The sequence below is a fragment of the Nannobrachium achirus genome (assembly GCF_963921795.1).
Source record: "Nannobrachium achirus genome assembly, chromosome: 18".
NCBI lineage: Eukaryota > Metazoa > Chordata > Actinopteri > Myctophiformes > Myctophidae > Nannobrachium > Nannobrachium achirus.
This window is the reverse complement of record NC_137825.1, coordinates 38,730,986-38,744,807: the sequence shown is the minus strand read 5'-3', so window position 1 is coordinate 38,744,807 and position 13,822 is coordinate 38,730,986. Positions and strand designations below refer to the sequence as shown.

Here is a 13,822-nt window from a genome sequence, read left to right as displayed (position 1 = left end):
CTACAAACTCACAGACGTGAGCTTGTAGATTGACAATTTTCTGGGCACGACACCGCAACGTAGTATATCAGCAATATATCAGGCTTAAACACAACCAACACATGCTGTCATTTGTGTGGAAGCATCTGAATGATCTCTATAGATTGAAGTCACAAACTTTGGTGATTTTGAACGTAAATACCATTATTTTGTGTGGCAAAATAATATCCTTTGTTTTCTCAAGTGTCCACATTTTTGGGGATGGCATGCTGTATATACACAGAATACATAACGTACTGTATTTCTTGCCAGAGTATATCGTCCATAGTGAAGTGGTTAGGTTTGTCTGTGGGTTTTATGAATATTTTTACAAATGAAAAGTATCAAACAAGAGCTTGCGACTAAATAATTAATTACTCTGGATCCAATGGAACAACACATGTTATATTTGGACATTGCCTTTGAGTTACCAACAGCGGTGATATGATCTCGCCTCTGAGCAATGTGAGTAATAAGTTCAAAATGGTCAATGTGTGAGCTTGATCAATACTAAGTAAACTTGACCATTGGCCCTGTACTTAGGTGGTCAGCTCTTTTTTCCTTTACACCAAACATAGTTGCAGAAAACAGCCGATTGAGCACGGTGGTGCAGTTGGTAGCACTGTCGCTTCACAGCTGGTCCTGGGTTCAATTCCCGCTGGGGACGCTGTGGGCATGTTCTCTCATCCGCGTCATCAGTGCCCATACCCTAAGTGGGGTTGGCAAAAGGGCCTTTCTGTGTGGAGTTTGCATGTCCTCCCCTTGTCTCCTAGGGTAGGTACCCTCACAAAAAACATGCAGTATACTGCCTCCCCTGGCCAGCCCCCCCTGGCTGATGGAGGGCAAAGGAACTGATTGGAATAACGTGTTCCAACCAGTAGTCCAAGCAGTGGCTTGGACTACTCATGCATAGAAGGAAGTGTGGGGGTTAGTCCGTTACTCTCCCCAGGTTGGCACTTGCCAGAGGAAGTGTAGCGCCCAGGATTACATTCGAAAATTGGCACTGGGTGTGAAAAATGTGTTGCAAAATCGTGGGGTAAAAAATTATATATATTACAAAAAAGAAGAAAACAGACAATCTACTGTAACAGGCATTGTGAGTATTATCTGGTATTATCGGCCAACATTGCCCTCAGAATAGGGATGCTCAGATGGTTAAGGCAGATGATGGGGGACATTTGAGGGTGGTAAGGGCCGGGGGCTGATGTTTATGGGCATAGGCGATTTTAAGGGGTGTCCTAGGGTGCACGTGCAACCCCTGGCCGCCAGGCGGCCATTTTGATTTTTTTTTTTTTTTGTAATGTAACTTTACATCCACTCAGACCGAATACAACAACACCCCCTAGTGGTAGTAATAGAGGCTGGCAGCTCCAGGCAGCCCCCCCCTCCCCTCCTGATGTGATGTCATATCCACGTGCCAGTATTGAAATTGAAAACAACATCTGTTAAAAAATAAAGCATGGAGTTCGAGCTCTTCACTACTATGGACGTGACTACCGGTAGATATTATAATATAGCTGCTTGCCCTGAAACATCACATGGAGAGGATCATTTTGTACCTGACTTTCCTCTACAAAACACAGACCTCAGGCTCTATCAGCCAGGACTCTTGTCTCACTGTGCGTTTTTTAAATTGATAACTTGGTCGCTGGTAAGTAACAATGCACCTTTAGCATTGAGTTCATTCCTCTGTGCCTGAAGACGTCTGAGATTCTGACTTTTGTCATTCACTGTCAACTGTAGAGAGAGATAAGAGGGGGGTAAAAAAAGAAGTTCAAGTTCGACTGGCGAGGATGGCCTTACCATCACACATAAGATCAATCAAAGAGTTAAATGATCTTCTCTCACCTGTAACTCTTCTATTTTTGACAGGTAGTACTGCCTAAGGCCAGAGCCTCCTTTACTGTCCCCAATTTCCATCTGTTGAGACAAAAGACATTTAAATTCAATTAGGGCTGCATTATTTCAGCATCAACATCAGTGTATTGCAACAATTCCAGTTACAAGTTGCTCTGGTTAAGACTAGAGCGATCCCGAGGCTAAGACTTGAGCATCTGCTAAATGCCTTAATTGTAATTACAGTATAATAAAGGGAAAGCCAATACATATACTTCTTGAAAGAAGATGAAAGCTAACATGGTTTATATTTTTTTCCAAACTAATCTATAAGAAAAACAGTACAATGACAGAATGCCTATTTTGCTGACTAAAGAGTAGTTCACCCAAAACATAACTTATTTTCTATCAATTACACACCCCATTAATGGTACCATAGTATAAGAGATATTCCTTTGGGGGGGACAGCTATTTAATACCATTTAAGTGTTAGCTCTATATTCAGAATCAGATAGTACACATTGCTATCGAGTGTTTAGTAACAGGAGGTCTCCATGTCTCTCAGCTCTATATCAAACTGAAATGCATTTTCAGGGTAAGATACCAATAATATCCAATCAGGTTTGTGAACTCAAGACAGGATACAGATTAAACAAGTGAAATTGGAAGATGAGCAGACAATTGGAACTGGGACAATATAAAATGAGTACTCTCTCTCCCACATGAAAATGTATTTTCTGTTTATCAAAGAGCTGGAGGGAGAGGGACCCGTGTTATTGAACGAACAGTCTACATAGCACTAGAAGTTTTGTCTAAAAATGGTACCCAACAGTACTGGAGTAAATGTAACTCTTAGTTACTTTTCAATTAGTCAAAATCAACAGAGCATGGAAATGGAAAGGACTTAAATAAGTCACTAGGGACCTGTAGCTGCAATGATGGTCCTCATGTGTACATTTTATTTTTTAAACTGCACATGGGCCCTGCATTACATGTCGTAAATGAAAGAAGGCATGTTTTACAATAAAAACAAACAAATGAACTACGACTACTGTCTTTGCACTTACAGTACGGTCAAATCAAAAGGCCCTATAGCATGACTGTCTGCGTTGATAGGATTTTACAGTAAAGTGAAATCAAAATCTAAAAAAAGTCTACTTGTAGCACAGACCCAGAACAGCACAGCACAGAGATTGGAACTAATGTTTCCTGGCAGAGGGAAATGCAAAACATCTTTAACAGGCACTAAGGAGAAAAATATAATAAAGGAAAAAAAAAACAGGATATAGGGTCATTCTATTAATTGATACTTCACTGCACGTCAGTATAGTGCACTGAAAATAGGAGATCTACAAACTCACAGACGTGAGCTTGTAGATTGACAATTTTCTGGGCACGACACCGCAACGTAGTATATCAGCAATATATCAGGCTTAAACACAACCAACACATGCTGTCATTTGTGTGGAAGCATCTGAATGATCTCTATAGATTGAAGTCACAAACTTTGGTGATTTTGAACGTAAATACCATTATTTTGTGTGGCAAAATAATATCCTTTGTTTTCTCAAGTGTCCACATTTTTGGGGATGGCATGCTGTATATACACAGAATACATAACGTACTGTATTTCTTGCCAGAGTATATCGTCCATAGTGAAGTGGTTAGGTTTGTCTGTGGGTTTTATGAATATTTTTACAAATGAAAAGTATCAAACAAGAGCTTGCGACTAAATAATTAATTACTCTGGATCCAATGGAACAACACATGTTATATTTGGACATTGCCTTTGAGTTACCAACAGCGGTGATATGATCTCGCCTCTGAGCAATGTGAGTAATAAGTTCAAAATGGTCAATGTGTGAGCTTGATCAATACTAAGTAAACTTGACCATTGGCCCTGTACTTAGGTGGTCAGCTCTTTTTTCCTTTACACCAAACATAGTTGCAGAAAACAGCCGATTGAGCACGGTGGTGCAGTTGGTAGCACTGTCGCTTCACAGCTGGTCCTGGGTTCAATTCCCGCTGGGGACGCTGTGGGCATGTTCTCTCATCCGCGTCATCAGTGCCCATACCCTAAGTGGGGTTGGCAAAAGGGCCTTTCTGTGTGGAGTTTGCATGTCCTCCCCTTGTCTCCTAGGGTAGGTACCCTCACAAAAAACATGCAGTATACTGCCTCCCCTGGCCAGCCCCCCCTGGCTGATGGAGGGCAAAGGAACTGATTGGAATAACGTGTTCCAACCAGTAGTCCAAGCAGTGGCTTGGACTACTCATGCATAGAAGGAAGTGTGGGGGTTAGTCCGTTACTCTCCCCAGGTTGGCACTTGCCAGAGGAAGTGTAGCGCCCAGGATTACATTCGAAAATTGGCACTGGGTGTGAAAAATGTGTTGCAAAATCGTGGGGTAAAAAATTATATATATTACAAAAAAGAAGAAAACAGACAATCTACTGTAACAGGCATTGTGAGTATTATCTGGTATTATCGGCCAACATTGCCCTCAGAATAGGGATGCTCAGATGGTTAAGGCAGATGATGGGGGACATTTGAGGGTGGTAAGGGCCGGGGGCTGATGTTTATGGGCATAGGCGATTTTAAGGGGTGTCCTAGGGTGCACGTGCAACCCCTGGCCGCCAGGCGGCCATTTTGATTTTTTTTTTTTTTTGTAATGTAACTTTACATCCACTCAGACCGAATACAACAACACCCCCTAGTGGTAGTAATAGAGGCTGGCAGCTCCAGGCAGCCCCCCCCTCCCCTCCTGATGTGATGTCATATCCACGTGCCAGTATTGAAATTGAAAACAACATCTGTTAAAAAATAAAGCATGGAGTTCGAGCTCTTCACTACTATGGACGTGACTACCGGTAGATATTATAATATAGCTGCTTGCCCTGAAACATCACATGGAGAGGATCATTTTGTACCTGACTTTCCTCTACAAAACACAGACCTCAGGCTCTATCAGCCAGGACTCTTGTCTCACTGTGCGTGACTGAACCATTTCCTCCTGACCAGCCCAAGGTAAGACTAAGACAGTCAGATCATGCTTTTATAAACCCTATTATATTAAGCCCAAAATGGTTCTGCCGCCGTGTAGAACCGAACCGATTTTAACTTGAAAAAATGCATTGGGTACAAAATTAACTGCAGAAATCCGCTAAAACAACATTACAAAACCGCTAATATCCGCAATTTTTTTCGCGCGCGCTGCGAACGTCGTACACGCGCGCTGTGCGCACGTGCATGAGGTAATAGAGGTCGTGCACCCCTTGCTGGAAGAGGCTAGAGTCGCCTATGTTTATGGGAATGCCCAATGCCCATGATGATGCACTCCTGGAATGAACAAGAGGACATCATCACTTCATAGCAAGTAATGGAAATTATACAGGTTATTTTCACAATGCAGAATGTATATATCCATATCTATACACACACATCATTTCTTCAGTTTTTGTAGACATGGAAATTAAAGGTCTTTATTTAATGTACACACAGAGTATAATAATTTCTTCTGTTTTAATATGATGCCACTTACATACTTTGACTCAAGTACATTACTTGTACAGAGTAGCCTATTTCTACAGCAGCATTGATAGTATTGATACCTATTTTTGAGCGGTGGTCACACCGTCTCCATAGCGTGGCCGTGTGTGTAGGTATGTTTGTTTGTTTGTATGTGGGTGGGTGGGTCTGTATGTAGCCTCAAGCCTGTGTAGTACCTTTTCTGACCATGCTGACCACACATGTTAAGGGAGGGGCGCTGTTGTCCTGTCCAGGCCACACACACACACACACACACACACACACACACACACACACACACACACACACACACACACACACACACACACACACACACACACACGGGGGGGGGGGGGGGGGGGGGGGAGAACCACCGCTCAGTTCACACGGGTGTGATTTTTACTTTGTGAGTAGGCGTCTGAGAACCAGTGAAGTTCTACAGCCTCCCAACCCAGTGCCCACTCAGGTGTAATTTATCATAATAATGAAGGCCAGGGAGGAAAACACAGACAGACACATACAAAGACCCATTTCTAGACGGCTCGCCTCCTACAGCATTGGTTCTCAAAGTGGGGTCCTTGAGGGAGTTGCAGGGGCCCAGGGGTGAGGTGTCCCCTTCTCAGTGCCCATGCAGGCTTTTCTCTTCGCAGTTCAGATGAGTAGGCCCCAGTACAGAGTACACACACCCCAACCGCACTTCCAGTTGTTAGGCCTAATAGTAGGGGCGTTCAGTATGAATCCTGTGCCAGCAACGCCACCCAGTGGACATATGAGCGCAGTACCCATAGTCCCACATCTGTTTTTGTCATCAAGCAACGCCGTTGTAAGATATTTTCCGTCTGGGAGAAAACTAAAAGACAATTCGACTCGATGGCTTTTTGATATGAAACGGTCAATCAATTATGCAAGGACATGGCTGTGTAATTAAAAACGATGAATGCAAAATTGTATCAGTAGTTGAGCATGATTTTGGATAATTACAAATTGTGTCATGTAGGTGGCGCTGTGAGCCCTTTGCCGGAAGTCTCACGTCATCTGACGGAAGTGTGGGGTTTTCAAGATGGAGACGGACGCAATGGATAATGTAAGTGCAGATGTCTACACTTCTCTTTGTTATAAATAGCATAGTGTGAATAAAACTTAGGGTCGAGGTTTCAAGGAGGACGGGCTGCCGTCATGGTGAAATTAGTCGCTGGGCTGTTGCGAAAATACAACGTTATTAATATCAACTCAGTCATAAACAATGACTGTACGGACTGTACCGGTTTGCTGTCTCATTGTAGCTATAAGCTAACAAGCTAACGTCATGGAGGCTTGCTGAAGTTCACCGGCTGTCAAACATAGTCCTTAAACTTCTCTCTGTCGACTGTGTCGAGGTGTTTGTTAACTTACACTGAACTGAAATTATGATCATTTATTAACTTCCACTGACATCAAAGCGGATGATATGGGAAATCAGCTGACATTTGCCATTTAAAAAACAAACAAACAAACAAGCAGTACAGTCATAGAGCTGCTTATACCTCAACTTCTCCTTTGGAAATAATTGATCATGACGAATTGGATATTTCTTGGTCAAAACAAAACTTCTAGTGCTATGTAGACTGTTCGTTCAATAACACGGGTCCCTCTCCCTCCAGCTCTTTGATAAACAGAAAATACATTTTCATGTGGGAGAGAGAGTACTCATTTTATATTGTCCCAGTTCCAATTGTCTGCTCATCTTCCAATTTCACTTGTTTAATCTGTATCCTGTCTTGAGTTCACAAACCTGATTGGATATTATTGGTATCTTACCCTGAAAATGCATTTCAGTTTGATATAGAGCTGAGAGACATGGAGACCTCCTGTTACTAAACACTCGATAGCAATGTGTACTATCTGATTCTGAATATAGAGCTAACACTTAAATGGTATTAAATAGCTGTCCCCCCCAAAGGAATATCTCTTATACTATGGTACCATTAATGGGGTGTGTAATTGATAGAAAATAAGTTATGTTTTGGGTGAACTACTCTTTAGTCAGCAAAATAGGCATTCTGTCATTGTACTGTTTTTCTTATAGATTAGTTTGGAAAAAAATATAAACCATGTTAGCTTTCATCTTCTTTCAAGAAGTATATGTATTGGCTTTCCCTTTATTATACTGTAATTACAATTAAGGCATTTAGCAGATGCTCAAGTCTTAGCCTCGGGATCGCTCTAGTCTTAACCAGAGCAACTTGTAACTGGAATTGTTGCAATACACTGATGTTGATGCTGAAATAATGCAGCCCTAATTGAATTTAAATGTCTTTTGTCTCAACAGATGGAAATTGGGGACAGTAAAGGAGGCTCTGGCCTTAGGCAGTACTACCTGTCAAAAATAGAAGAGTTACAGGTGAGAGAAGATCATTTAACTCTTTGATTGATCTTATGTGTGATGGTAAGGCCATCCTCGCCAGTCGAACTTGAACTTCTTTTTTTACCCCCCTCTTATCTCTCTCTACAGTTGACAGTGAATGACAAAAGTCAGAATCTCAGACGTCTTCAGGCACAGAGGAATGAACTCAATGCTAAAGGTGCATTGTTACTTACCAGCGACCAAGTTATCAATTTTATTAACATTTCAGGCCATTCCTACGAGCAATTTGACAGAGTGGAATGATACCAACTGTAAATTTAAATGCAACCTCTGCTCTCTTTTAGTCCGCCTCCTTCGCGAGGAGTTGCAGTTGCTTCAGGAACAGGGATCGTATGTGGGGGAAGTGGTTAGAGCTATGGACAAAAAGAAAGTGCTTGTAAAGGTATGTGTATACCTGAGTTCTGTTTGATAACATACTAATGCAAATGTAGCATACCATTATCGACCACTAGATTGTGCTCTAAACTGCTGCTCTTGTCATTTTCAGGTGCACCCAGAGGGCAAATTTGTTGTGGATGTGGACAAGAACATTGACATCAATGATGTTAGTACTAAGTTTTCTTTGTTTATTCTTTCATTATTACAAATGTATGAATAGTTTCCTTAATGTTAGTGTATTTAGCACAGCTATTGCTGCACAATAGTAACTAACCAAATTCTTCATTCTCTTCTTACTAGGTGACTCCCAATTGCCGCGTGGCTCTGCGCAACGATAGCTATACCCTGCATAAGATCCTTCCCAACAAGGTGGACCCTTTGGTGTCCCTCATGATGGTGGAGAAGGTGCCGGACTCCACCTACGAGATGATTGGTGGCCTGGACAAGCAGATCAAGGAGATTAAAGAAGTGATTGAGTTGCCTGTCAAGCACCCAGAGCTCTTTGAAGCTCTTGGTATTGCACAGCCAAAGGTACATGATCCACAACACAAAGAACAGACCCACAAATCGGTCGCCTTTCTGTCGAACTTTGTACAAAATATGACGTCCCCATGAATTGCATCAATCTGAAGAGTACGTTTGACTTATGATAAGAATACTTTTATTAATGTAAATTATTTTCAACCTATAGCCCAGCCCATATAGCTTTTTCCAGAGCGCTGCCGTGGAGCTGCAGTGTCAGGGCACATCACTCTTATTTGAGTGTGATGCTTCCCAGGGACAAGCTGCCTTCTCAGACAAAACAGCCACATGGCACTGAAATCAGTTAACTCTTGCAAACCGACAGGAAGGGTAGTAAACTGATGATTTCTGAGTAAAATGCAAAATACAAAGTAATGCAACAATCACACTCTCATTTGCTTCATGAGTGTTACGCTAGCAGGCAGGAACAAAAGATTAATAATCAGGATTTTTGTGAAGCTGCACTACTGTGTATCATACCTGAAGGCAGCAAGACCTGCTTAGACCTTAGAGGATGCCACTTGAACATAATTTGTATATAAAGCATCTGAATGCTACCTGCGTTTACGGTCATGTATCTTTATGGTCATTTCCAACCAGTTCTAGGAGTAATGCTTTGGCAATTCACTTAAAATAAATAATATAAACATTAGCCATCTATTAGGTGAACTCTGAGATTGTCATGGAATGTTTTTATTGTAAATGTTTCTGAATAGTCTAACTGCTTGTGCCCAGGGTGTGTTGCTGTATGGGCCTCCAGGCACAGGGAAGACCCTGCTGGCCAGAGCTGTGGCCCACCACACTGACTGCACCTTCATCAGGGTCTCTGGCTCTGAGTTGGTTCAGAAGTTTATCGGAGAGGGTGAGTTCTGCATGGTGTCTCATTTCTTGATTCTAGAATCTCACCTGGCCTCTATAGATCATGGGTCTTCAACAGGGGGTCCTCAGACTCAGAGTTACTACAGGGGGGCTGCCACATCTTTGTGTGATAGGAACTTCTTTTACATTAATCACTCTAGCATCCCTATTCTGAACATTCGCTGAAAATTGCAGATCTACAAGCTCACAATGCCTCCAAGAGCGAGGCGTTGCAGATCGGCTATTTTCGCCGAAGAGTTTGGTGTAGAGGGAAAGAGTAAACCAAGTACAGAGCCAAAGGTCGAGTTTACCTAGTATAGAGGGTATAAGTGGGTTAACACTGATGATAGTCAATGAAGCTAATACAATATAGTGGGGGTCCTTCATTGGAAAAACATTGAAGACTGGTGCTTTCGATCAGTGGTTCTCAACCTTTCCAGGCCGCGACCCCCAAAATAATCATATTTTAACAGGGGACCCCCCCACCCTGAAGTTGAGGCATTGCATTTTGTATAACACGGTTCTATTGTTGCGAGTCGTTGTGAGCATGTAGATCGGCTATTTTCACAATTTCTGCCTCTAATATTTGACAATTTGGCCAATGTTTAATTTGTCATTTTAGAGGTATTAAAAAGTCCTTAAATTGTCACTTTAAAAATGTGCAGATAAACTCTATACACTTAACTTTTTAAGTGTAGCCATTTTAAACATAGCCTGAACTCAACAACTGCCAAATTGTCCTTACCTTTTTACGTGGGCACGTGCACGCATCCTCGCATCGCGCACGATCTGTGCATGTAACGTGTACCAGCGTTGCAGACCGGACCGCAGCTTTCGAAAAAAACAATCCCATTGGAAAAAGAAATATCCGTTGTCAGGCTGTATCTGCCGCTGTTTACAGAAAAACTAATGTAAAACGCCGAGCTGTGTGCTATGGTCCTGCGAGGGCACGTCGCGCTCATACAGACGATATGTGTATCATATCGTGGATCATATGCCAGGCGGGTAAAAGAATCAAACAGCTTCAAAATAAAAAAATCTGTGTGAAAAAGACCATGTTACGGCCGTGCAGGAAGCTTCCTTGTTTACAATGGAAACCTATGGGATCGGAGCTACGATTGGGCCTCAGACCGGATACGGAAACCTAGATCCGGTCAGAACCGGAAATACGGCCGGATACAGTAAAGAGTCTGAATCGGCTATAAAGAGCGATCATACTTTTAATTGTTTCATAATGATTAAAGCTAATTACATTTCCGGGATCTACGGGCATGGCAGCGCGGTACAGCGGGAAATCTCCGGTTTCGAGGGGGATAGCAGGAAATGAGTTAAACTTTATGTTGGTTTGTTTACTGTTGAGTGAGAAAACAATGTTGCACATTAAGTTAATCATCTGGGGACCCCAAAAAATTATTTGGGGACTCACAGGTTGAGAACCACTGCTTTAGATAAAACAATATATATCTGAGCAAACGGCCTGGTTATTCCAGGTGCCCGTATGGTGCGTGAGCTGTTCGTCATGGCCAGGGAGCACGCTCCTTCAATCATCTTCATGGACGAGATCGACTCCATCGGCTCATCGCGCCTGGAGGGCGGCTCTGGAGGAGACAGCGAGGTGCAGAGGACAATGTTGGAGCTGCTCAATCAACTGGACGGCTTCGAGGCCACCAAAAACATTAAGGTACAACACACACATTATGATCTAAAGCTGGGGTATTCAAAGGGACAGTTGTGAGGGAACGGTCATCGGGAAGACATTGTATTTAAACCCAGAGACTAAATCTAACCGCTATCCTACTGCATGCTCTAATTCATGTGTAATGGTGTGTGCGCGTGTGTGTGCGTGCATGTTTAAACTTGGCAGTGGCAGCGTGAACGCTGACACTCTCTAAATTGGTTGGCCTTTCAAGTGTGGAGGACATGTTACCAGACTCAAAATATGTGAAACTAAACAGTGCACAATCTTCGGATAATTCTTAACTTGTTTATAACCCCTGTTTATCTCTTTTAAGGTCATCATGGCCACCAACCGTATTGACATCCTGGATTCTGCTCTGCTGAGGCCAGGCAGGATCGACAGGAAGATCGAGTTTCCCCCTCCCAATGAGGAGGTTTGTACCACCCTGGCACTTAGGAGTCCTGTAGTTAGTTATACTCCCATGTTTGTGCATCCCCATTACATTTCTCACGTGTTCTACTTTTGACTGTGTGTCATTTAATTCTGTCCCCCTCCTTCAGGCCCGTTTGGACATCCTGAAGATCCACTCAAGGAAGATGAATCTGACACGTGGCATCAATCTGAGGAAGATCGCCGAACTCATGCCTGGAGCCTCTGGAGCTGAGGTCAAGGTATGGTATGGGGGCCAGGCGGGGGCGTTGGCCCAAAATAGCACATCTACAAGCTTGTAGGTTGGCTATTTTTGGTGAAGAGATTTGATATAGATGGAAAAAGTGGTCGTACACTAGTACAGTACAGTTGTAACTCAGGTCTAGTTCAAAGACTAAAGGGCTTTAGTGGTAAAAAGTGTAAAGGAAACAATATACAAGATTCTTTCACCAGATATCACACTTTTTACAACAACTCTGTTGCATAACTTTAGCTTTTTCACCATCTCTTATAAAGCAATAAAGACATTAATCATGTAGTCTTTGCAACGCGATGCCGTCCAAGTATTGTACCCAACGAGCAGCTTACGACGTACAGGGGTAAACCTCAATTTAGGGGTCCATAAAAAAAACGTTAAATATTATTTATGAATGATTTTCATAAAAATCTTACCTGTTTGGCAGTACAATACAGCATTGTTTACATGGTGTGTTGTGTTTGTGTTGGCAGGGTGTGTGCACTGAGTCGGGGATGTACGCTCTGAGAGAGAGGAGAGTGCACGTCACCCAGGAGGACTTTGAGATGGCTGTGGCAAAGGTTTGTTAAAACCACACAAATACTTTATTATAGAACTCTAGACTGCAACAGATATGGTCTCCCACAGGATCAAATGCAAACGATTACTCTGCTTTGGTTGGGAGCAGGCAGGTGGCACCATCATGGATCAAAAACGACATTGATGTGAATTAAGCTTTTCTTGCATAGCCTGCTTATAGCCACCCTAGACCTTCAGATGAAGGTCTGGTGATGCAACATTAGTCTACCCGCCCCGCAAAGAGGCAGGATTTCATTGCCCTACTTTGCTGGGGGATCTGACAATGATATTAATGCCATATAACCAATGCCAACGAAAGTGTTTTGTACCGTAACATGTCTAAACTGGTGTATTTGAATGTGGTTTTCACCAGGTGATGCAGAAGGACAGCGAGAAGAACATGTCCATCAAGAAGTTGTGGAAGTAACGTCCCTCGTTATTGCTTCCAGTGCAGAGACTTGCCACGCAAACACATGTATATTTTCTTTCTTCTTTTTGTTTAAGATTTGGTTTGTAATTGTTACCGAAAAGTCATTCTAAATAAATGTTGTCTCCCGACTAAGATTCTGGATGGTTGGCATTTTCTTTTATATTAACTTAATGAATGATGGTGTAGGCAGGCCAATCAATGACACATTGAAAATGCATTCTCTTGTTCTCTCTTTTTATTTGTGGGACATTTGATGAATCGGTTGTGACGATACAGATTCACATTTAAGCACAAAATATTCCTAGCATGGAACACTGTATGAACATTTATTCACTTTACAGTTTGACAGATCTATCATGTGAAATGTTCATATTCTTACTTTGACACAACACACACTGATGTTCCAGTATATATTGTACTAGATATACATTTTCCAATACGGCAACAGCATTTCTTTCAATTAAGCCCTTTTTTTAAAGCTTTTAGCTTTGGCCTGCATGCAGCTATAACATGCCCTTTCAGACTGGTTACATTGTTGCCAGAGACAACAGTTACGGTTTAGATACATTTACTGTAGCATTTACAATGTGTGTATGTATCTATTCTTACGCTAATCTCAAATTGACAAAACTAATGTTACTCAAAAGCCCAGCTCAAGTGTTCCTTTATGGCAGTGGTTCTCAAACAAAAGACCCCCAAATGAATGTGGATTATCCTGTGGACCCCCTATCTGAAAAGATTTTGTGCCAGGGACCCCTGGCACAAGAAACAAGATTTAGTGTTAAAATGTTTAAAAAATATTAAAATCAGAATGTTTCAAGATCTTTTTGTTGAAAATAGATAAAAGCTTTTAAGCTGTTCATGTTCCATTAACAAATTTAGCAGGGGACCTCCTGGAACCCTCTTAAAGGACCACGGGGGGGGGGGGGGG

The 13,822-nt window shown here is 42.2% G+C and overlaps 1 protein-coding gene across 1 annotated transcript; it reads left to right on the top strand.

Moving 5' to 3' along the window:
- The first annotated feature begins 6,427 nt into the window (after positions 1–6,427).
- On the top strand, positions 6,428–13,025 carry psmc5 (proteasome 26S subunit, ATPase 5). Its single transcript, XM_080747621.1, has 12 exons — positions 6,428–6,462; positions 7,687–7,758; positions 7,870–7,939; positions 8,067–8,164; positions 8,270–8,326; positions 8,461–8,691; positions 9,418–9,544; positions 11,031–11,221; positions 11,553–11,651; positions 11,779–11,889; positions 12,377–12,463; positions 12,835–13,025. Exons 1-12 carry the CDS (start codon positions 6,439–6,441, stop codon positions 12,886–12,888), a joined length of 1,221 nt encoding a protein of 406 aa, XP_080603747.1. The 5' UTR covers positions 6,428–6,438; the 3' UTR covers positions 12,889–13,025.
- Positions 13,026–13,822: the final 797 nt, after the last annotated feature.